At 38.0% G+C, this 26,633-nt stretch overlaps 1 protein-coding gene across 1 annotated transcript; it reads left to right on the forward strand.

Annotated features, from left to right (window-relative positions):
• The first annotated feature begins 3,103 nt into the window (after positions 1-3,103).
• LOC139727378 (sulfotransferase 1A1-like) lies at positions 3,104-21,216 on the forward strand. Its single transcript, XM_071638338.1, has 6 exons — positions 3,104-3,335; positions 6,910-7,151; positions 8,734-8,857; positions 16,381-16,475; positions 17,397-17,586; positions 21,107-21,216. The coding sequence occupies exons 1-6, from the start codon at positions 3,104-3,106 to the stop codon at positions 21,214-21,216; spliced, it is 993 nt and encodes a 330-aa protein (XP_071494439.1).
• The last annotated feature ends 5,417 nt before the right edge of the window (positions 21,217-26,633 follow it).

Below are 26,633 nucleotides of genomic sequence, written 5' to 3' on the forward strand. Positions count from 1 at the left end.
AAAAGTTCACATTGTTAACTTTGATGACCATTCATATCTATGACTATCTGCAGACTATAGTGGAAAATGATGATAAAAATAAGAAAAATTACAGACAACATTAGCAAGCTGCCTGCAAACTTTTTAATGTCTTCAAAATTAAAGAGATAATGTGTATGATCCTACATTGATATCAAAATTTCCACTCTAGTTGTTCAGTACTGTTGTCGTTGTGTTGTTGTTGTTGTCTTTCATGCCAAGCTATAGATCATTACAATGACGTATTTGCGAAATCTGTCGTTTTTAATTTATGTTGGAGAACTTGCTGACAGTCCTAAAAAAAAAAAACAATAGTGAAAACAGTGATAATCCATGAAGAGCTTGCTTCTAAAAGGCGCTAAATCCATCCTTTTTCAATGGCTTTAGCGTCTTTTGGAAGCAAGCTCTTCAATTGTGATTGATAAATGGTGTATAAATCTTTTTGCAGTTTACATGCGTGTGTATGGGCAAGACATATACAATATAACAGCTCTGAAACAACTTTAAAGATGCTTGTTTTTATTCACACGCCAAACGACTATCATGTTGATACTTTTTTTTACATGTACACGCGAAGAAACTATCATGTTTGATTTTATGCGTTTCTAAAAGAATCGAATATCATTGTTGTCATTATTTCTTTTTCAGCGTTGAGGAAGTCATAATATTAATGACATGACATGCATGACGAACTGAGCTGGTAAAGAGTGCTTTATTTTCATGATCTACTTTATCCGGTTAACGAGATGACGAATCACTCACACGGACACACCGACAAAAAACAAAGCGATAAAATATTCCAATTTAGGGCGTCGGTGATTGGCTAGACGCTTTCTAACCCAGCATGTTCCACCCATTTATAGGTTCTTAGGGATACTAGTGTAGTGGTTGGATATGAGTTCGCCTCAGTCATCTCCCATTTGCTCGCGTACCATCACAGAAGAAGTTTTTCACCGAAAGGACGGGGAGTCGTAGCCTTACGCCTTGGCAGACTCGCTTCTTGAAGAACTCGATAACCTGCTCTCTTAAATTACTGGAATCAACAAGGTAAGATCACGGTATATATAGCTAAAATATAAGTCACCTCAGCACCAGAAGGCAGTAACGACTCCCTTAAATTTCTGCAATTTAGTCCCTTTCTGCAGGTGATGGTAAGCTTACTATCGTAAGTCGATATGTGTACATCCCATACAAGAATAAGATTTAATTCGTCGTCAAACATACGCTTGCGAACATACACGGACAGAAAAACACCGACACATACACGTACATCCAAAGCCTACGTTTCCACCAAGTTACACAACTTTCATGTGACTTGGATTAATTTCCCTCTCAATGACATACAGAGTAACTTGATGACTATAATCAATATATTGATGAAAGCAATCAAGCTTCCTCTCGTTTCATTAGTTTTTATTATCAGATTTCTAATCAAATTAGGTTAAGAGAATGATGTTTATTTCTTTTCATGTAAAGGTTAATGTATTTGTTTGTTTGTTTGCTTGTTTTTATACCTGTATGTATGTGGGATGTTTTTTGAAGCCTTGAGTATAGTGCTGATACCAGAATGAAATAGAAGTGACATTTTCTAATCAGGAAAAAAAGAATGTTTACACGAGAGTGAAAAATCCTACTGTGAAATAACTAATTGCCCTATGAAACATGCTTAAAATATTCTTGAACATGTTTTTTTTTTCTGCAGGTATGACAAACTGTTCATTAATTCATTTTCTCAGAGACATTCTAATCGCAACATTGCAAATTTAAAAATACTGGAGTGTCTCAAAGTCGAATTAAAGTGCAGCACATTGAACATTAAAGCCGGAAAAACCTGCAAAAAGGCTATCTGGCTATAGGCCTATATCAACATAGAATGAAACTAAAGATCATCTCATTTCATATTTTTCTAGTTATATTGCGCTTGAAAGATACAGCGTGAACCAGTAAGATTAGTAAAAAGTAAAATTCTGGCGTTTGAACAATGTGAACGCAGTGCCCAACCGTGTGTGAGTATAATGTTGACTCCATGAACACTATGCACTCCTTCAAGAATGAATTAAAATTATTTCTATTGAAATTTACAACATCCAACCGAGTTAGTTTCGTTATCATCTCAGTCAAGTCATCATTTCTTTGAATATCAAACAATTGCTATGAATTTATAATTATTATTTTTTTTCTACATTTAGTAAGTCCTCCTTATAATTATGTTCCTGTCAGTGTTCTACATATATCGATGTGTCTATTCTCGCTTTCTCCTGCATTCTTACCAATATAATTATGCATAAAAAAATTCTTTGCATTATATTCAATCCAGGTTGTATTTCATCACTTATTTTACATTATGGAATCCAGATTGCTTGCGTCCACGATGGCACGTGCTGTATTCTTTTTTCTTTTTTTCCCATTTTTTCTCTTTTTTCCCTTTTCTTTCTTTTCCCCTTCCCAATCATCTTGATGTCAGTTGACATCGGTTCGTTTTATTTTGTTTTATATTGCTGTCTTGTTTATCTTCTGAGGGTCCCATATCGTACAAGCTCTGCTTCTTAGTGGGACCCTCCACTTCCATCCTCATCCTTAGTTGACTTGTACTATACGCTTTATGTGTATATTAACAAAGATATAATTGCATTTTTATTTTCGTATACTTCTCATTTTCATATGTACTATGTTAAATCACATTCTGCAAGTATTACAAATATCCTGTACATATGCAATGTATATAATTTCTTTGTTTATTTGATGGAAGTGAAAATGAATTTGAATCTTGAATCTTGAATCTATGTTGCACACCGGGCACTGTGATTACACAGTGTATTCCCACAGTGGGCTATTGGATGTGAACACACTGTGAATATACTGCTAGAAAACACACATTTATGAAAATGCTCGAATCTTAACCTTGTCTTCCAAACTGCATTCTATCGAGGGCTGAGTTCCCCTACTTTATCTGGTTAACGTATATGTGGTAACGGACTTCCTCCTATTGTGTGTGTTATTGAAAGGTACATTGTTCTGGTTCTATGCGAGATATAATCATTCGTTGATTGATTGGTTATTGGCTAATTTTCAAGCGTCATACAAGATGGCGGACGAGAGAACGTTGACAAACGGGAAAGCGAGAGAGGAGAACTTTACGGACTTGACAGTGGAAGAGAAGAAGTCGACGAACGAGACGCCCCGGACACCCCGAATTGCCCTCAACACTTACAAGGGTATTGTATTCCCCCCTCACGTAAAGCCCGAGTTTATCGAAGGGGTCCAGTCCATGAAGTTTCATCCAGATGATATCATTATAGTCACCTCTCCGAAATCAGGTAAGGTCATACTCTATAACAATCTATTACCTACCTGTTATTATATACTACTCTCTTTTCCTTGTACATATCAAAACGTATCGGGATGGCGGGAAATTTTGTCCTTCAAGGTCCTGTCACACCTTTCCGTGCCAGCCTTGCGTGCGACTTGCGAAGAGCAATTTTTACCATCCGGAGGTCCCCGCAGATGACCCGCACATGACAGTACCTAGCACGTATCTCACCCGTAGTCGCCCGGAGGTGCGCACGCAAATCCTTTTTACCCGCAGCCATGTTTATGCGCTTTCACAATTTTCCGGGTAAGCTGCGCGGGCTTGTTGCGTGTGGGGATTTTCCAGCATGGCGGACAATTTGTAAGGACGGATAAGGATTTTGGCGAGTTTTGCGTATGTCTTACTTGCTGGACGCGTTCTACTTAAGTTCTTCTTGCGGGTATTCTGTTTGACCTCCGTGCTGACAGCTAACAGCTCAGGGACAGCTCGGGGAAGGAATTTCTCTGAAGGAATGGCAGAAGTCCCACAGAGTGCCATTATCTTGGCCTCATACGGGGATTGCGAAGTACCTGCGTTACAACTGCGAAGTAGGCCTACCTGCGTGGGAGTTGCCTGCGAGGTGCTGCCGCTAAGGGCCTACTACTGGCGTCCTGTGTGGACCTCTGCGGGCAATCCCCGCGAGTCACCCAGAAAAAGTTTTGGTCATGCTCAAAACTTGGCTGCTAGGTACTGTCAGGTGCAGACTAACTGCTGGGAGGTCCGGGTAGCAATTTATTTTTTCCCGCATGTCAACCCGCAATGCTTCCCCAGACACGGTTTTACAAGGCCTTGAGCATGCTCAAAACTAGTTCCGGATCAGTCGCGGGGGTTTGCCCGCAGAGTACACGCATAACACCAGCAGGAGACCCTTAGCGGCAGCACCTCGCATGGGCAACTCCCACGTAGGTACTTCGCAGCTGTAACGCAGGTACTTCGCAGTCCCCGTATGTCGCTGGTAGCTGAAAATGAATCGGTTTCAAAGCTTTCACGCAGGTCACACGGAATACAGGCTGACAGGTATCAAGTAGCAGGTAAATAGCACGCCTCTAGCAGTAAGACGCAAGTTCGGAACTCGCCAACATCCTTGTCCACCCGCAGAAAATTCTCCTGCGTGCTGGAAAATCCCTACTCGCAACAAGCCCGCGTAGCTTTCCTGGAAAGATGTGACAGGGCCTTTATTGTTAACATATTACGCTTAAGACGTAGATCACCAAAACAGATCTATGGTTTGTATTGAGGAAAAAAATCCCTCCAAGTGAGGTATGATAATTACCACTCCTTCAAAGTTATATTGGATATTTTTTGTCGATAGAAAACATCCTGACAAACATGACATCAGGGAACTCTGTCCTTACCACATCGTCTTCTGATTAATAAAGAAGTGCGTCACTAAGTTGTGTAACAAGAAACCTACTTGCTATTAAGCAAGTATATATCTCAAGCATACAGTACCTTTGGAGGCAACGTTGATATGGGGCAAGTTCCGAGATAAACACATGTTGACTCAATTAACTGTATAATATTGTAACCCACTCATGTCTATCGACGCTCGAAATAGCCATGTATAATCATAATATAGCCAAGTGAATATTAATACAAATATTGACTGCTCATGAGAATGATGGTGGAAATTATCATTCCCAAGGTGCTTTTCATACCGACCCTTCTATCACCCCGAGGCGTTAGCCGAGTGGTGATGGAAGGGTCGGTATGAAAAGCACCGAGGGAGTGATAATTTCCACTACCATCCGAATACAGAGCAGTTAATATTTGTTTTATATACCTCATCGTTTAAGACTTTACCAAGATCTAGGGCTAGGCGAATGCGAAGTAAATTCTAACTGTTAGGCCTAACATTTATAGCCCTAAAATCAGGCCACAGCGCTCGCTTGCATGGTTTTCGTGCATTTCGTAGACTACCCAAAACGCACGGTAATCACTCACAGTATTAAAGTCACACGGCCTTTGGCGAGCTCCTGCATAAAATCTTGGCAGAAGGTTACAATATACATCCAGTTTCCCGTCGCTCGTGTTTTAATTCGATATTTCCAACATGCTGAGATTTGTCTCTGCTTCGGGATCCTAAGAAATCCTAAAGACAAAGTGAACGATCTTTGATTCAGCTCACTTCAAATTACGGAGGAGCGCTCGATCATCATGCCATGTTGAAACATGCCTGCTGTGATGTGCGCTAGTGCGATGATTGTGCATGTGTACGTGTTGTATCGATGCGCGTAGTAAACGTCCTTGGAGCTCGGAGGGGTTGCGGACACCGTGTGCGAAGTCTAGTGTACTTGTTATGTGTACAAAAGTCGCGGAGGGTTTACAAATTCTATCACGAGGGTTTTGACTTACTATCACGAGGGTTTTGCCTTTCTATCACGAGGGTTTTGCTTTTCTATCACTTACATGAAAACCCTAAGCCAAGATAGACGGGACTACACCTTGTCACGTGATATACTTTTGACCAGTCAGTGATACGAATCTCACTTATGAGGTATATCATATGTGATGAAGGTTATTTCTAAGTACCGTCAGGCATGAATCCACGAACAAGAATGTTTTAGTTGGTTGTTAATCCAATCGACCTGTAAAGCCTAACCACCCACCCACCAGATCCCATCCTATCCTGTCCTAAGATGCTATTAGTGCGAAAATTAATGATCACTAGCTTTCCTTATGTCCACGAGATTTCCCACCACCAAACCATTCTTGAGATTTGAAGGACATGCATGAAACTTTCAAATCTTTATGATTGTGATGTGATCTCAATCACCCATGGCCACGTCTTCACTCCTGGAATTGCTCTACATCTTTTTTTTAAAAAAATGCATTTTATATTGCTCTATAGCATTACCAAGTACAACTTCATACATCTGGTTTAGGAAGGTCTTAGTTGGCAAAGCATCATGGGAAAACGAACCGGGCGTGCATTCATATGGCGCGTTTTACCGCACCGAGCACGGTACAGGCGACGGACAGCGCGGGTTTTTGCTGTGGTACGCCAAAAGGAACCATATCTGGTTCTGCTAAAAAAGAATCAGTTATTGTTATTCTAATAATTATTCTATTCTAATGTCAAAATCAGGAGCAACAAAATCAACAGTATACCAATAATTTACAATTAATTGACAAAAATAGTAGCGGGGAAGTGATATTATAACAGAACCAGACTTGGTTCCTTTTGGTGCACCGTAGCAAAATCCGCGTTCCGTGACGCGTGCCGGATTTGGTGTAAACGCAGCTTAACGCAGGACCTTGTGATAAGAATGTGCAATGTTCCCACAGCAGATATACTGAGTAACTATTTAATAAAGACAAAGATTTTTCTTCCCTTCAAAACATGAATTTCCCACTTATTGTGTGCATGCTGATAAAGGCAAAAAACTCCACGTCATGTTTTGGATATGCAGAGAATTGGGAAGCGATTTTTCCCTCGCTTTGAGCAGACTTCCTATAATTATGGCAAACTATTGCAACAAATTTTGCGAATTATCAAGTCTCGGAAGCAACAGGTTTGGACAACTAACTTTCTTCTTCAGGCACCCACTGGATGGTAGAGATAGTACATCTACTCCTAGCCGACGGAGTGTGGGAGAACGTGCGGCGAGCATCTATGAAGTATCACGTGGAGGGGGGCATATCCAGCATGGACACGATGAAGTCCCGCTCACCGATCCGGCCTTTCTATCACGAACTGGACAAAATGGATTCTGCACGAGTGATGACCTCTCATCTACCGCTCCATCTCCTACCGCCAGGAATCTTTGAGGCCAAAGCGAAGGTAACATGCATTCACCTTCTCGGTACCTCCGGTTGACCTCAAATTTGCAATAACGGTCGCAGGCCATATTTTTTTTTTCTGTGATAAGAAACAGAACTGATAAATGTTTCACGTAAAATTATATTCCTTGTGGCATGTCACCGAATTAGGAAATATGCATATGTGTGCGTGTGCGTGAGTGTGTGTGTGTGTGTGTGTGTGTGTTTGTTTGTATCTGCAGATTCGTGTGTTAGGGCTTCTTCTAACGATTTAGGGTTCATAACCTTCAACATGGCCACGTTGTCGAAAACTTGGTACTTCTTATTAAAGGACAAGTTCACCTTCATAAACATAAGGATTGAGAGAATGTAGCAATATTAGTAGAACACATCATTGAAAGTTTGAGGAAAATCGGACAATCCGTTCAAAAGTTAAGAATTTTTGAAGTTTTTGTGCAGTAACAGCTGGATGAGAAAACTACTGCAGTGTGTGAATAACTTAGATGTCACATGCGTACAACAATATAAGGAAAATATAAAGAGAATTTCACAAAATTTCATCTTTTGAAAAAAGTGCACATTCCCCCGACTCGTTACCGACAAATGTTATGGGTAATATTATTCCCCCTGCCTTTAGAAAGAGGCAAGTCAAGTGCTCTTTTATTATGCGCAAAAAGTGAAAATATGTTGAATTTTCTTTACATTTTCTTTATACTGTTGTACGCATATGACTCACAAGCTGTAGTAGTCTCCTCATCCAGCGGTTCCAACACAAAAAATTTAAAAATTCATAACTTTTGCATCGATTGTCCAATTTTCCTCAAACTTTCACTGATGTGTTCTACTAATATTGTTGCATTCTCTCAATCCTTATGTTTATGAAGGTGAACTTGTCCTTTAAGGTGAAACCATGATCCATTTTACTCTCTTCATATTCAAGACACGGTTTGTCACTGGGAGCTATGTTAGGAGAAAATCTAAACACAAATCCTAAACACAAATCCTACACACCAACCTGCGTTCGCACAGGATGGCCTATAAAGCAACATTCATTGACAGATCTCATGCAGTGAGACATGCATTGTTCCTTCACAATAACACGCAAACTTGGAAAAGTGCAATTTGTCATTGTCGTCTTTAAAGTTCATGTGCTCAGTCATTCATGACATTTGTCATCATAATTAGGTATCAATGGAAAGATGAAGAGTTCCCCTCTCCTCACAATCAACATTGCAATCTCCATAGCCGACAATTACGAAATGGTAGCCCTCCATAGTTGGATTTCCTTATTTTTTTGATACACTCTGCAGTACACTCACTCTCGACAGTTACTGTAAGGACTAACGAACCTCGGAATAACGAAGCTTATTTTATTTTCGGATTAATGAGCCTTCGGAACGACAAACTTCATATATCTGAATATATTCTATAGCGCACTTTTTTTTTTTTTACTATCAGTTAAACGAAAGTCCAGGTATATATGGGATTTGTGTGTTTCGGAATAACGAACCTTATTATTTCATTTTCGGAATAACGAACAAGGATTGACGTACCTTCGGAATAACAAACATTCACTACAAAGTCATGTTGTTTTCAATCCCCAGATCATATACCTGGCAAGGAATCCTAAAGACGTGATGACGTCCTACTTCAGGTTTGTAACTCACACCCCGCAAGGCGACTATTTCACATGGGACAAGCTTCTCAACAACGTGTTCACCGATCAAAGTAAGAGACACTGAAGGCAATATTCAATTTTTTATCTTCTTAAAGGTGCATAGTCCCGGTAGTGTAGAGGGCGCTGTTGATGATACTGCCGATCACCGTTAGCATTGATAGGAAGATTACCGAAGTTGAGCTGTCATCAAGAGTAAAGTGCGTAGATGTTGCTTCGTAACGTTGCCTTCGTTGTCCTCTCTGCGCATTGCGCAGTCTGTAGTAATGCCAGGGTGCGTGCATATGCGCTTCTTGACATCACAAAAGAAGTTTGCTAAAGCAGTCATCCCCCTCAGCCGAATCATGAGCCGAACTGTGATCGGACCACTGACTACATAGTACGGTCTGCTATGTCGAAATATTGGATCCCGTGAGATTTTCGTGCCAAAATTGATTTTTTTAGCTAACTTTGTCAATTTTGGGGTGCTGAATCCAAAAAACTTTGGTTCCATTTTTTTCGACCACGTCTTCAGCCGCCATTTTGAATTTCAAAATGGCCGCCATAGCACACTGTATTTTGACCCAGCTCTCATAATGTGAGCATCAATGAAGGTTCAAATTTGACGCAAAAAGCATGTTTATGACATCAGACATTCTGATACACCATTTCCTGATATTGTAGAGTGTTTAATACAATTTGAGGGCTGCCATCTTGAAATTCAAAATGGCCGCCATAGCTAACTGTGTTTTTACCTGTATCTCAGGTTGTAAGCATTATGGAAAGTATAAATTTGAGGCAAAAAGCATGCTTATGATGTCAGACATGCTAACACATACATTTTTGTTTTAAATGATGGATCATTTTGGTTAGCGGCCATCTTGAAATTCAAAATGGCCACCATAGCATATGTAATTGGGCCTATATCTCATATCGTATGCAGTGTGTAAGGTTCTAACTAGGGGCAAAGAGCATGCGTATGCTATCAGACTTTCTGAAACATCTTTTTCTGTACATTTTGATATCATACTAGTAGGTGGCCATCTTGAAATTCAAAATGGCCGCCATACCAGAATGCATATTTTGACCCATATTTCATGTTGTAAACAATACAGAAAGTTCACATTCCGGGCATAAACCTGGCTCATGATGTTGAACATTCAGATGCACTTTGATCCCCTCCCTAAAATTGCAGATCATTTTTAGGCTGCCATTTTATCTTTCAAAATGGCTGCTTTTCAGCTAATATCTGTGGTTACAAGCAGCTTTTAGGCATATCAAGTTTATGAAGGTGTACATTGTACATTCTTTTACAAACATACACACACATAATTATACATTCTGTTATGATGGATTATTCGCTTTGGCTGCCAATCTTGAAATTCAAGATAGATTTCTACCCATATTTTGTGCTGTAAGATCTTTATCCTGCAAACTCAAGCATGCTGGAGCACTTTCATGTATAGGACCTACAAATATGTGGAAGTCAATCACTTCAATAAATAGTATTATCATTGCATAGGCGGGATTGTTTCCTGCAGGTACACTGCCACGTTAAAATGCAAAATGGCTGCCATGGGAAACAATCCTTCAAGAGCATTGCATTTGGGTAAAACTTGTGAATGGGAAATCATGTGATTCTGGTGTCAAAGCAAATGACTTTCAAAAGTGCCTCAATAAAATACTGTGTCTGAGTGACTAAATGCCCCCATTCAGACGATTTGGTTGTGGAGTTCAAATAAACAATATTAGCAGTGTGGGTATACTCGAAAATTTATCGGAAATTTACTTAGTTAATGTCTTCTAAGCTCATTCCCTGCATGTGTTTTTGAAGTCACAGCACTTGTATAGGGCTGTACACAGGGGAGAATTGGTTCTAAATTCTTCCAGAAACAATGACTTTTACATTTCTTGCCATATGAACAAGATAATGAATTCTGTGGCTATACCGTTGGTGTAGGGAGCTCAAAGAATTTAATTGCACAGTTTATGTATATCCGCTGGAAATAATGACAATGTACAATGTACCATATTATATTCCCCTGAAGTAGAGGCACAAATTAGGTTGTGGAGGTTTACGAGTTTTGTTCTCTGGATGTGTTGTGTCAAGATTCTACGAGAGCAAATTGTCCAGGTTGAAGTCATCCACGCCCAACTTCTGGAAAGCATGGACTGTTTCATTGCACATTCTGCATGATTCCAGGCTTAAAGAATTCTTGATCCATCTGCTCTTTGAGACATCCTCAAATTTTCAACTTCAGCCTGTGCCATGAAAGGCATGACCGAGCAGACCTTTGTTTTTCGCAACAATTTGCAGAACATAATCTCTCAACAGTGTCAATTGTACTTTATCATCTCCTTTTCCAGTGATGGAGCAGACAACATGCGATGCAGTATTAAAAGTAAAGCAAAGATCCATTAGGAGAATGAAAATGTCAGTGTCTAATACGTAATAATCATCAATATCTCTGAAATTCTCTGTTGCTCTTGAAGTAGCATCTGATATATGCAATGGAATGAGGATATCAGCTTCCTCGTTGTGACGGGTGACAACTCCAATGGTATCTTTGATGAACCCTTTGTTTCTTTTTTCCCCCGTTCTGTGTCAGATGGAAGAGAAGGCCATGGAATTGTTAGATGAAGAGTCACTGTGGAATTACTTAGAACAGTAGAACTCATATAACTTCCGATAATTGTATCGTCCAGTAATGACTCGGTAATGACAAGTCTATCAGATTGTTGTACCGGTAGAAGCGTTATAAGAAGATAGTGGTCCTCTTAAGCTTAATGACTTTTTGATCCAATCGTACACAATGCATTTCAATTGCAAGAGCTGAATGTCTGGCCTTTCTCATATTATCCCAGACAGATCTTTTCTCATATTATCCCAGACAGGTTTTTTTTTTCTTGTTTAAATTCTTTCAGATACAAATTCTTTGTACAGAACATGAAAACTTCCCTTTTCATCGCTTTCTAGAATATCCTCCTTGAATGTTTCCGATATCTGATTGCCAAGCACCATATTCATCAGCTTCAATGCAGTGAAAATTTTTGAGATTGCCCTCGTGAGATTGTGTTCTAAATTGTTGAGGAATTCTGATGCATCCAAAGTGCAACAGAACTGAGCTATTATTGCTCCTTTGTAGTTTTAGAATCATTGGCGGTACATCAGTAATCATCTTGGAAGTCTTGATAATTGAGGATGACCCACACAAGGGCGATCAGGTAAAATCTACTCATTGGCATTCCTTATTCATTCTGTGTTATTCCAGAAATACATCCAGCAATTATGAGCTCCCTGATGAGTTGTTTCATTTTGTGGTCAACAAACACGCTTGTGAGTGGGATGCCTGGTAGGGTGACTATGGCATTTTTTGCCATTGCGAGACTTTTCCTTGTTTGTCTTTATTCTCTCGAGGCGGTATCAAGTTTTTGAAGATCACCTTTAATCGCATCAATGCTTGCTTTTGTTCAACTGTTTAATAACTGGGATTAAAAATAAATATCAATGAGGTTCCATGACAACAAATAATGTCTTGCCTGAGAGGCAAAACAAATCACGTGTACGCGAACCACATACCCGCTTGGCTATTGTGGGACGTGGGATGTAACGCTTACACACTTGCCCACACTTATGGGAAGTGGTATGGGACCCTTCCCCTCCCCCCCCCCTCCTTACGCAGTCTTTGCCCTTCAGGATGGCTTGATGACGTCATTGGAACCTCGTCCTTACAGTCTGAATTTATGGCGGCCATTTTGAATTAAGAAATGGCTGTCGTTCTGCGTGACCTGAAAATGAATTCGGTCTAACTAGGTCAATTTTGGCAAATTCATCTATGGCTCTTACCACAGTTACAGTATTACATTTCTTTGGCCACCATCTTGAATTTCAAGATGGTGGCCTATCTAACGATCTACAATAGGAAACAGCTGTACTGGAACGTTAGACACCACAAGCATGTGCATTACTGAAAATTTGATGCTCCTACAGTAATTGCAACATGAGATATGCATAAAAACGCTACGGCGGCCATTTTGAATTTCAAGATGGCAGCCTAGTAATTGTATCAAAACAATCCATAATATCACAAAATGATATATCGGAGTGTCTGACATCACTACCATGCATTTTGCACCAAATATGAAGCTTCTACAATGCTCGTGTATGAGATGTGGTTCAAAATACTGTTTGCTATGGCGGCCATTTTGAAATTCAAGATGGCAGCCTACAAATTGTATCAAAACAATCCACAATATCAGAAAAAGATATACCAGAGTGTCTGACATCACAACCATGCATTTTGCACCAAATTTGAAGCTTCTACAATGCTCACTTAATGAGATATGGATAAAAATACAGTTTGCTATGGCGGCCATTTTGAAATTCAAAATGGCGACTGAAGACGTGGTCAGAAAAAATGGAACCAAAGTTTTTTGGATTCAGCACCCCCAAATTGACAAAGTTAGCCAAAAAAATCAATTTTGGCACAAAAATCTCACGGGATTACATAGTAGCCCCTACTAACAGTGGATCGGACTCCTTCGGACTCGGGGAAGTGGGCCACAGGATAAGCGCCAAAGAGGAGTCGATAGCATAGGTCTCTATAGGAAACTTGCGCCGTGCGCCCGCGTACGCATTTGACTAAAACATCGGGACCATGCACCTTTGACCGATCGATTCATAGATATGAATAGTTATCATGATATTATCGTGGATAGATTGGCGTTCATTGACTTCCTGAATAATGTCATGTTTTTCTGTCATCGATTTCTCACATCCAAGCCTTTTAACACGTATTCAATTTGTCACACTTTATTTCAGAAATACAAGTGTAATTAAAAAGAAAATGAATCAAAAGCATGAATCAACGGTATGAAAAACTAAAGTGTGCATATATAGGAGAGTAGGGATTTGCAAGCTAAAGACCAATCCGCATACACGTGTGTGTTTGTAGAGCTTCTTTACAAGCTGTTGAATTGTCATGATGCATGATGTCAATGTGTCATAAGATTGACTATTTTGTGACTGTGGTTATGATTAAATAAACCCTGCATCAGACAACCAACGAAAAGTCGCCAGATATGGAATTTTAGTCAAGAGCAGATTCTGAAAGATCAGAATCTAAGTTCTAAAATGATGCATGAGTCAAATCAAATGGACTCTCGAAACCCATTTGAATATTGGAGGGAAGGCACACACTTTGAGAAGGTGTGCACTGAGAAAACAGGCTATTCAAGCTCTTAGTCTTACCAAGAAGCTAAGGTGAGCTTATTATCAAGAAACAAACCTGAAAATTTGATAGAGGAAACTTTCGCTATTATTCCATTATCCAGGAAAATGTTTTGGGATAATATTTCCAAAGAAATATTGAAAAGCATTCATTCATATATATATATCTTTAAGATTAATTGAGGATTTCTTTGCTCTTATCCAGTAAAGTAATTTAATCAACTCGATATTCGAAGTATAAGTCAATAACTCAGGATCAGAGCATGAAAAACACATTTGAATCATCAGGGAATAATAAAAAGGAAAGAAAACTTGATGAATTTCTATAATAACTTTATCGTCGATATCGAGAACAAAATAATAAAAGTGGTCCAAGTAAGCTTCCTTGCGGTAAACCACAAGTGATATATCGTGCGTAACAGATGTAGTATGACCATTAATATCATACAAATTGTCTGCGATTAGTGAGGTAATTCTTGAGGCTTTCAACAAAGGTCGTACCTCAAATACCATAATGGGATGATTTGTAAAGTATTTTGTGGTCGAGGGTATCGAAGGCCTTAGAGATATCCAGGAATACACCTATCATGCTTATGGTATGATAAAATGTATCTATAGCTTTAGAGACTTTGAAGAAAAGGACTTCATACGATGTGATGTGTTCTTGCCGAAAACCAAATTGATTATCAATAATATTATTATGCTAAGTAAGAAAATCTAAAAGTCTCGGGTAAACAAGTTTTTTTTTTTTTCAAATATATTGGTCTGTAATTACAGACATCTTCCCTATTCCCTTTCTTGAAAACTGGAATAACCGTAGATACGTTCATAACCTCGCGGACAATACTGTTACTTGCAGCCAAATTAAACACATGTACATGTACCAAGGGATCAATAATAGAATCTATAATATATTTTGAAAGAATATCATCAATATTATCATAACAAGCACTTTTCTTACTCTTTAAATTCCGAACTAAATTATCGATTAGTTCGGTCCTGTGCGTTGGAGAAAGAAAAAACTAGCTAAAATCAGGAGTTTGTGAAAGAAAAAAAAAATCAACAAACAGCTTTCCGGACTGGGGTGTTTCCTTCTCGGGGGAAATTCATAAAATAATTCTGTTTCCTTTCACTGCATGGTCTGCAAGTTATCATATACCCAGTTCTCTGTTTGGGCCATCCCACAAGACCGACACCCATGAGTCATATTGCTCACGAATCCTACAGCCCATGAGTTTATAGGGAAATAAAGCCCATGATACCGACACCAGGTAAAAACAGCCCACTAGTTCGACAGATACAACACAGGGTTTAATGTGTCGGTCGCGTGGGTTTTGTTTGCTTATAGGTGTAAAACTCGATGCTGTTCGTTATTCCGAAGGTTCGTTATTCCGAAGGTTAGTTATTCCGAAGGATACACACAAATTCCCTATACCTAGAGGTTCGTTAATCCAAAACTGAAAAAGGGTTCGTTTATCCTAACATTTGTGGCGTGTTCCGAAGGTTCGTTAATCCGAAAATGAAATAGGGTTAGCTATTCCGGAGGTTCGTTGATCCATGGACCTACAACAAACCGAAATGATGTAGGGTCCGTAACAAACCTTCGGAATGATGAGCTTTGTTTCATTTTCGGATTAACGAACCTTCGGAATAACAAACCTCATCACATTTTCGGATTAACGAACCTTCGGAATAACGAATATTCGGAGTAACGATTCTTCGGACTAAAGAACCTTCGGAATAACGAGCTGTAACCGTAAAACTCATGGGCTGTACGACTCGTGAGCTGTATAACTCGTAGAATAGGCTGTATAACTCGTAGAATAGGCTGTATAACTCGTCACTGCTCGTGGTGTCGTAAATTCTCGTGACGCGCACCCCCTTTCCTCATTATTATCTGTATCGTTATAGAATGTGCCTGTTGCTTATCTTTTTCATATTACTTCTGGGAATCTAAGCTTCTGTGTAGACTGCATTTATTCCTTTTATGTCTGTATTCAACAACACGAACGTTTAAATTCTGAATGTGTTTATAATCCACTTATGAAACTTGGAGATGGAAAAACAAAACAAAAAACTTCCCAAGCATACGAACAGACATGCAAAAACACAGGCACACACGAAATATGGGGACAGCCATATTATAATCATCTCACTTCGAGAAAACATTTATAAGCGTTAAGATGTGTTTTGTGATGACAGGATTTATTTATCGAAAATCGTGTCGCTTTTGAATAAAGGCATACGATATACTTTAACCAACACCTCAAAAGGATTCCCACATGAACTATTCCAATAATGTTATTTTTACGTACCAATCTAGATTTAGGCCTAACTGTTGACGTTTTCCTTTATATCGTCGTCTAGATATCTACGGAGCTTGGGACAAGCATGTCTTGTCATACTGGAAAGTCAGACACTTAGAGAACATCATGTTCTTAAAGTTCGAAGACATGAAAACGGTGCGTATAAAAGAAACGGTATTTTCATTTCCGTAACCCTTTGTGAAAGGTAAATTCAACGGAAATGATATATTTTACCCTTTGAACGGGTCTAGGGCATGACCCCCGGGAGATTACCCCAGACCGTTCCTCTGACCCTAACCCTACCCTAATCCTGAACCTATAATCCTAACCCTAATGCAAACTATAACTCTAAAACCCACCCCTACCCCTAAACGTTACCCTAACCTTATGACTAACCTGTATTTAATAGTCAGGAGGGGGGGGGGGGGGTGGTAATTTCCCTCCGGGGTAATTGCTCCGATACGCCTTGAGACGTGCCAGCTCAAATCCTGTGTATTACTTGAGTAAAAAAAAAAAAGCACAGATAGAGTCCACAGACAAAGGGAATTAAAAGGATGGTACAGTATTGAAGGAGATGAGAATTGGGCTTTTAACTTTTTGCGAGATACCAAGAAAACACTTATGATATAGTATAAAGCTCACCATCTTAAGAGAGGAATTCAAAGTTCATTTGATGAAAATCGGGTTTGGAATGACTGAAACATCCAAAAACAAAGTAAAGCAAAGTGATCGTAATAAAGTGTGGGTCCCACACTTTATTAGAATTGCTCTTTTTTGGATATCTCAGCCATTTTAAAACCACTTTTTCATCAAATAAACGTTGAATTCCTCATAGAATTACATGCTCTTTCATATTTCATGAGAGGTTTCTCATTGTCTCACCAAAAAATGTTAGAAACCTGAAATTACGTCTCAACCAAAACTATACAATCTCTTTAAGCAAACAAAGCCAAGGATGACATGTTGATAGATAAGAGAGAGAATTAAAAGCATTTGTTTTTAAATTTGTTATGTGTTTCACTTATCACCTATCTCACTTATTTGCTCTCCTATGTTTTCATTCATTCATAATCAAAGAAACAGCGAGAGTGCGTCGCAAGCATAGCTAAATTCATCAACCACCCGATATCCCAGGATGTACTGGATGACGTTATTTCTAAAATCTCGATCGACGGAATCAGAAAAGAGATGGCACGTCTTGAAGAGACCTCGAAAGATGGTAATCAGTACGGCAGAGCGCACGGCGCTGTCAGTTACTACCGGAAAGGTGAGAGTATTGTTATTTTCATTATCATTATAATTTTTGTAATTGTTATTATTGGTAGTGTTATTAGTGTATTATTGCTGTTGTTGTTATATACAGTATGATATCTGACCTTCATCACAACGTTGCAAAGTCGCACCCCTTGATTTTATGTGAGGTCTCAAAAAAAAGGTGAAATGGTTGAACCGAGTCAATCTTGAGTTTTTCATATTTTCTGAAAGAGGTATCCTTATTCTACATTATTCTTTAGATTGGGATCATAACATGAATAGGAATGGTGTTTCAACAGTTTTTCTATAACCCTTTCTTGTTTTTTTTTTTTTTTTTTGGGGGGGGGGGGGAGGATAGAATGATGTCTTTGAAATCCTTTGCACACTCTTCACTTTTAAGTCTGATAACCTTTGAAAGGATAACGCTGCTGCTTTGAAAATTAGCATTAATCATGGACAAATTGTGTTGATAGAACATGCTCAATTTCAGCTTAATCTGTGAATCCCTTTATTGTTGTTTCTCCGGTGGTTTACATCCCTGGTTGTGTCCTTTTCATCGCACAGCTAGCACGGCTTGGTGAAGATTAAGTGCTTGAATACCCTGTACTTTAGAGCCTCTTTTCTCAGTTTACTCTTTTCCAGAGTGTGTGCTTTCTTTCCAGTATTTAGGTAGGTTAGGGGAGTCCGTCATGAGTTATACATCATTCAAAAGCTTAGAGTCTGCTCTTTCAGAATTTACCATCAGTAACTAAGAATCCATGTCTGGCGACATTTTGTTGGTTTTGTGATCAGGGACACATATGATAATATTGCATGGCGATAATAGTAATTATAGATACAGTATACACAGAAAAGGAGAAAATGTACATATACGTGTATATCATAATGCAATAAATTTATATGTTCTTTTTATGTTTTACTGTTTTTATATGGTATACTTATGACATAAAGATGATATAGACCATCAAGGGTAATGCAATATCAGTAAAATATAATGGTCTCATTATGTTAAAAAACAGCCTCGTCAGTAGAGTCAGTTCTTGTAAAAATGATATTTATTGATTTATCAGGTACAAATTCAAGCGCTTCTTGTCAATGACATGGTAGGGCAAAATACCTTGACCGAGGATTCGAGTCCAAGATCACTAAATCATTAGACAATACAACTTATCCGCTGTATAAAGCAGAATAATACAGTACGAACACTTCCAACTGTGGAATATGGTTTGTTGAGTCGTTTGCTGAGCCTTTTGTGAAGAGGAAATTGTACTACATGGAATACGTAGAGTAATACGTGGAATAAAAGGTGTTAATACCTATAAACTCCGAATTACTTTACAGCATGCCACTGTAACTGAAAAGTTCAAGCAAATCAAAGCAAATGAGTTATGAATATGAACATTAATTATACTCTGCTTCAAACAGATAACAGGTGTCAAAATATATGTAAAGTTTGACCTCAAAACGGATCAACTCCATGTTTAGATTTCCCATTGAAGCTACTGCACAATCTACTACTAAAATCAAAAGAAAACATCAAATATTTATAATAATATCTTTCAGAATATTACTTCTTATGTAACATATGATGAATCACTTCAAAGGTTATTGCTCTATCTGCTGATGGAGTAACTTTAAAGCGAAAAAACAAACAAACCCAGCTTAGGCATTTTTGCGACAAATCTCATCTTTTTGGCAACACCAGCTACAGGGGAGAAAAATACGACTGCGATTGATCAAGAGAGCTTGAAGTGTATGTCCCTATTGGATTCAAAGCTCTGAGAATATAATGGGGCTTTCTGTTTGTAGATTGAAAGTTTGCTGCACTAAGAGCCGTTGGAGATTCATCATGATTTTGAAAGAAAAATAACAATATAGGAATTATTTGTTTCAAACTGTAAACCTGCGTGGTTAAAAGGGGAGCTACGTTTAAGGACATTATTATTATTTTTTTTTTTACCTTTTCCATCATTTTTACGACGTGCTAACGAGAAGAGTGATTACACTTTTCAAAATACTCAAATGGTGTAAAACTTGATGTCTAGTAATTTGAATCACATGAGGAAGGTATAACTCGTGACGTTTCTCTGCTTAAAGGGATGGTATATTATTGGTTGGAACTAGGATTCAGCCTTTAACTTTTTGCATGATATTTAGAAAACATCTTATCATATGTAATGTTAAAAAGGGCATACAATTCTATGAGGAATTCAAAGTTTATTTGATAAAAATCGGTTCTGAATTGGCTGAGCTACAAAAAGCAAAGTAAAGCAAAGAGGTTCTAACTAAAGGTGGGCCCCACCTTTTATGAGGATCCCTTTGTTTTGGATATTTCAGCCATTTCAAAATCAATTTTCATCAAAAGAACATTAAATTCCTCTTAGAATTATTTTGCTCTTTCATATTAGATTCATTAGTGGTTTCTCATCATCTCACAAAAAAAGAAGAAGTTGAAAACCTAAGTTCCAATCTCAACAAAAACTATGCCACCCCTTTAAATATAACTTTCCTGTACATGCAACTTGTTTGTCTCTACGTGTGTGTGCGGTTTTTTTATTTGTTGTATAATTATATCTTGATTTCTGAATAAAAACATTTATTAATGACCCACTGGAAGCCCAGAAGAAAGAGAGAAAAAACTATAAACGTAAACATAGATGCATGGCCGGCGCAGCCTTGGGGTCGTACTATGGGGGCTCGGGCCCCCACACTTTTTGTGCCCCATACAAAGGAATACATAAGGTGTCATCACTTTGGGCCCCCACACTTTTTTTAAACCAGAAGTACGTAAGTGGCACTAATATAGAAATAGATAGGGATCTTGAAGTATGGCGGCGGTAAGGTTATGTTTTTTCTCTGAAGACCTTTTTTTTTTTTGTTTTTTGCTTGTCAGCTGAAGAAACCCGGAAGTGGACGGGGAGAAGAGATGAGCCTTTTTTTTTTTTTTTTTGCTTGTTAGCTCATGAAACCCGGAAGTGGGCCCCCACACTTTTGAAAACACTGCGCCGGCCCTGGATGTCCACTCTTGAAACATCCGAGTCAGAACTAACCCGGAACTGGGTCCGTTGGGGTCACACACCGTTCCGGGTCAGAAATGACAAGGAATGGGGTCAGATATGACCCATTCAGAGTCATGAATTGGGTCAGGGTGACCCAATTCGGGGTCTGCATGACCAAATTCCAAGTCATTTTTGACCCGGAACGGTGTGTGACCCCAACGGACCCAGTTACGGGTCAGTTCTGACTCGGATTTTTTTAGAGTGTAAAACGAAAACGATCCTACCACAGACAATAAGCGTCCGGACACTACCAAAAATGATAGTGCACCATGTTGTATTAGTGATAATTAAGACTACCTAGAGTAACTTTTATTATTGAAATACATGTACACAAAATAAGGCAGGGAGAACAGAGATAGTAACGGTATGATACCAGTATTAGTACATACTACAACAGCCTGAAAAAACACTCAAAATGAGTGGGCTCTTTTTATAGTTTTGTTTGTCTTCGTTCTTGTTCTTATGATTCTACAGGAATCGTCGGTGACTGGAAGAACTGCTTCACTGTGGCACAAAGTGAGCAATTCGACAGAGAACTGCAAGATCGACTCCACGGGAGTGGGTTAACATTTGATTTCGAGTAACCGTCAACCAGCTCCCTCCGCTAGTTTGCAGGCACAAACCCTTCTTGGTCGTAAAGGAGTCTGCGGCAAGACTACTACATGCACCACCGGCACCATTACCGTTTGTATCATTATATACGGCACTGACTGACACTATGGCTGCCCCATAGGCCCTGTCTGTATTATAGCTAGAGGCTGTAATGCCAATGGTGCATATGGTAGTCTTGGCGAAGACTCCTCTATAGCCAACACGGTTTCGTTCCTTGCTAATTACCCCTCCTCCTCCCTACTCCTCATCCAGAATAAAAAGAAACTTTGTATCTCAATTTGAAAATTGAATGATGTTCATTGTTTCTTTTTAGACGGTTTATTACACAAGTTGATAATCACATATCAATTTTGTTTAATTCTTTGGTATTTTGTGGGTATTGAGGTTTCAAGTTATATACACGTGTATATGATACATAGATTATATTATATCTGTATTATATAATGACACTGTACATGTTATAAAATGTAAGAAATATGAAACCTACATGATTTTCAAACCAGCGATATAGAATTCGGATTCTGTTGGTAGAATAATAATAGTAAAAGTAATAGCACATTTGGACAATTTGATTTTTAAACTGGTTTATCGGCTCCTGAGGACATAGATCTGGCTTGAATAGGGGACATCATTGTTTTTGGAAAGATTGTTTTTTTGTACAACCTTTTTATTTGGTTTAAATGTGTATTTAATGACTCACTAAATATCTACTTTATGTGCTACTTGTACTTTTTCTTTAAATCATTTATTATGGTAACTACGCTTTCTTTTGAAGACTCAATAAAGGGATATCTTCCCATCGTGGATTGTTCCAAATTAAAAGAAAAAAAAAGTCACGATTATTGAATTGACTACCGTTGCGTGAACAAAGGTAAAAATGCAAATGTTTTTCGTTAATTAACATCATCTGAACAACGGTGTGATGTTATAGTCTAGCTGAATAAGATTACTGTAACAAGTAGTGTATTAATGATATGCATTATTCAGTCCGATTTAAGAAATGGGATCAGAATGATTATGGTTAGGATTAGCCTGACACATTCTCTAGGTCTGGCTTTGTTATATTATTTTCACACTGACACTGTATACTAGTGGTAATTACTTGTGGTTTAAGACTTGTTTCATAAGGACGGTAGGTGGCTGCCGTTTCGTTGCTGTTGTGTTCTCTTTTTTGTGTGTGTGGGGATTAAGCTTTGCTGAATAAGTCGGATTTTTATGACGTTTTGGTTAAATGTAATTGGCTATGAAATGAAATGCTTATATCATGTTATAAATTATTTAGATACCAACGCATTAGGAAAAGGTAAGTTAGAATTTCTTTATTTTTTCATTTTTTTTTTTAATCGGGTGGTGTTTGTTATTCCGAAGGTTCGTTATTCCTAAGGTTCGTTATTCCGAAGGTTCGTTAATCCGAAACAGACAAATTCCCTATACCTAGAGGTTCGTTTATCCGAAAATGAAAAAGGGTTCGTTAATCCGAATATTCGTTTCGTTATTCCGAAGGTTCGTTAATCCGAAAATGAAACAGGATTCGCTATTCCGAAAGCTCGTTTATCCGAAAATGAAATAGAGTTCGTTATTCCGAAGGCTTGTTAATCCGAAAATGAAATAGAGTTCGTTATTCCGAAGGTTCGTTAATCCGAAAATGAAACAGGATTCGCTATTCCGAAAGCTCGTTTATCCGAAAATGAAATAGAGTTCGTTATTCCGAAGGCTCGTTTATCCGAAAATGAAATAGAGTTCGTTATTCCGAAGGTTCGTCGATCCTACAATGAAATAGGGTCCGTAACGAACTTTCAGAATAGGCCTAACGAGCTTTGTTTTATTTTCGGATTAACGAACCTTTGGAATAACGAGCCTTATTTCATTTTCGGATTAATGAACATCGGAATAACAAACCTTATCACATTTTCGGATTAACGATCCTTCGGAATAACGAACCTTCTGAATAACGAGCATTCTGAATAACGAACCTTCGGACTAAAGAACCTTCGGAATAACGAACTCTAACCGAAATATCAAGGGTGTTGAACACTCCTGCCCTGATATGTAAACTGTCATTGATTGTTGATTCTTTTCTTTTATTCTGATGAATTACTCAGTACATAGCTGAGAGCCATTTCGTTTTTCTTTCCTGTATATAAGAATTGGTTCTGCAATTTCAAATGAGTCTGCAATTCATATGATAAATACTTGGAAATTTCTACGGTATTCTTAAGGTTAAACATAGATTAACAAGGTTTCGACAGCATACTGATATAGCATATTGTGACCAGTGATCACGACATATTAGACCAGAGAGAAGAAATGAATCATACATTTGAAATGTGTAATTCATCCATTTTGTAATCTTACTTCTGATTCATCATTACTAGATTGATGTCCTGTTTTATGTATTTCTGGTATGTGTAATGGAGAATGAATAATCAAATAAACAAACAAACAAACAAACAAACACACAAACAAACAAACAAACAAACAAACAATAACTCGATTTTATCTTGCATTTTGAGATACTGTATTCAGCATGATGTATGATGAAGCAGAATAAAACGTATTGCGAGTATGTGTGTGTGTGTGTGTGTGTGTGTGTGTGTATGGTTAGTCAGAAATGTGAATGAATTTCGAAGCTTACTCATTTCCGGCACACAATACCAGCAGCATTTCTTAGTTATTCTTAACGAGATTAATCTTATTAAACTGGTGATTTCATAATGCTGTTAATCATTCCCAAATCTGCAATTTTGGTCATCACGTACGGTTTTTACTTTCACAATAATTCACAATTTGCAGATGGAATAAAAACCCAGCATCTGTGCTTTCAAAATAGTTCTAAAATGTGAGTGATAGAAACAACCAATGTAAAAAAAAATTGAATTAGTAAAAGAAGTGTAAAGTATTGTTAAATATACAAAATGTGAACAATGTAATCAAATTGTTTCCAGACTAAAACGTCCAGAGTTACGGTTTACAGCTGACAAATATAGTGATATCTCCTTATATTTAGATTCAATTAAAAAAATACTCATATGGTATAGTACAACTGACCGATTACAGCACGTTATTCCGAAGGTTCGTTAATCCGAAAATGTGATATGGTTTGTTATTCCGAAGGTTCGTTACGGACTCATTTCATTGTCGGATTAACGAACCTTCGGAATAACGAACCCCATTTCATTTTCTGATAAACAAACCTTCGGAATAACGCCACAAATGTTCGGATTAACGAACTTCTAGGTAAAGAGGATTGGGGTGTTTCGGATTGACGAATCTTCGGAATAACGAACCTTCGGAATAACGAACAGCACCCCAACTGACCAACACAGTGACGGACGCATCATATGCGATTTTTAAAAATAATTATATTGTTCCCAATGATAAAGAGGACCTTTGAAATATTTTTTTAACAATATATATGTGTAAGTTTGAACGCATTTTTTTTTTGTTTACATGGGTTTACTAGTGTGCAGTCATTATTGTTGTGAGTTTCACATCAACCAACAGTTAGTGTTGTACGATTCTCTCTATTCATGTACAGTTATGTTGTATACTAAAATACCTATGATTTTTCATGGTCGGCAATTCGCGAAAGTTTCATGCTACTAATGTTTCTGGTTTACCAGTATATCATGTGACCCTGCATCACAAAATGCACAGAAAGTCGCCAGACATGAAATTTTAGTTAAGAGCATATTCTAAAAGAGCAGACTTTAAGCTTTAAAATGATGTGTAACTGAAATCAAACGGACTCTCCTAACCTATCTAAATATTGGAAAGAGAACACACACTCAGAAAAAAGTGTGAACTGAGAAAAGAGGCTCTGAAGTGAAGTGTCTATTCAAGCGTTAAATCTGTACCAAGCCGTGCTGGCTGTGCAACGAATGGGACAAAAAAAAAAAACAGGATGTAAACCACCAGAGTAACAACAATGACGGGATTATCAGATTAAATTGAAATTGAGAGTGCCGTGTCAACACATTCTGTTCATAATTGATGCTAACTTTCAAAGCAATAACATCATCCTTTCAACAGTTATTCGAGTTTAAAGTGAAAAGTGTATCCAAGGTTCTTAAGAAATGAAAAGAGGACTCTAAAAACACCTAATCACACTATTCTACAAAAAGAGTTCAAGATATACTGCTGAAAAGCACACTTTCCTGCCCATTTTATGATCCCAAATTTTAAAATAATGTAGAAGAAGACTTGCTCGTTCAGAAAATATGAAAAAGTCATGATCGGTTAGGTTCAATTCAATTCAATTCATCTATTTCATTATTCTCTTTTTTCCAACAGAACATAACACAGTATTATTTAGGAATTATATCACAAATGACAAACGTAAACATACAACTTTGCAAATGATATCAAATGATACAAATAAAGTTACATATATATGCATTTATACTTGCAAAAATAATACAAGGTTATGTTTCAGTTGAGAAAAAAAAAGAACTGAGAGGACGTCCACTATAAAACAAGCTTGTAGGTTGTGAACCACTCACTTGTAGGTTGATCCATTTCACCTATTTTCAGTCTCCACACAAAATCAGCGTGTGCTACCTTTTGCTCGTTTTGTGGTGCACGGTCACATGAAATAGTCAGATAGAAGCTCAGTTCATTACACTGAGAGATAGAAAGCAAAATATAATTATTGCAATTGCATATGGGTTGGGAGGCAATCAAAAATAAAGATACAAGTGATTAGATAGAAACACACTGTGATCGTCTGACAGGATGCACAGACATGGCAAATGGACAGATGTGACCCCTACCTAATATGCCACACTCGTGTTTATCTACCATTGCTAGACGGCCGAATGTAAGTTTACAAGCATGCGGCCGAGAGCCACAAGTATGTTTTCTTGAAAACGGCATATACTCGTGGTCTATGCCTATTGATTATGGTGTATCATATTATAGCAGGCATCACCCATTCCTGTATTTGGGTTATTTTCCCTGTGTCATAATCCTTCTTCTTTCCCTTTAAATGTGTTCATTGTACAGATAACAGCAAAGTCATTCTAAAACTAGAATTATCACTGAAGGTGATTAATACCCCCGCCCCTAGTGTTGCTTTATAGTATGTGATGTCATGAGGGCAATGACGTTAATACCAAGTTTGTTCATTTGTCGAATTGGAAACAGAATAATTTTAGTTTTACTGCACAGTTACAGAATTGACACTGAGTATAAAACTTACAGCAAATGGAAACATGATTTTCCCCAGCATCACTTTTACCATCATACACATCAAATTTGACCTTCATAGCTTGAATGGTTTATTTTGATACAAAAATGAGTGGTTACCATGGCAACACATTTTCCTTAAACTAACACATTGGTGTCTCACAAAACTACACTTTTAGATCATGATACATACTAAATTTGA

Source organism: Diadema antillarum, unplaced genomic scaffold, assembly GCF_040938485.1.
Source record: "Diadema antillarum isolate AM-2024a unplaced genomic scaffold, OU_Dant_1.0 seq00000129_RagTag, whole genome shotgun sequence".
NCBI lineage: Eukaryota > Metazoa > Echinodermata > Echinoidea > Diadematoida > Diadematidae > Diadema > Diadema antillarum.

Coding starts and splice junctions, on each gene's coding strand:
- LOC139727378 (XM_071638338.1), top strand. CDS start 3,104: ATGGCGGACGAGAGAACGTTGACAAACGGGAAAGCGAGAGAGGAGAAC. Junction 3,336..6,909: donor AGTCACCTCTCCGAAATCAG/GTAAGGTCATAC, acceptor TTTCTTCTTCAG/GCACCCACTGGATGGTAGAG. Junction 7,152..8,733: donor TCTTTGAGGCCAAAGCGAAG/GTAACATGCATT, acceptor TTCAATCCCCAG/ATCATATACCTGGCAAGGAA.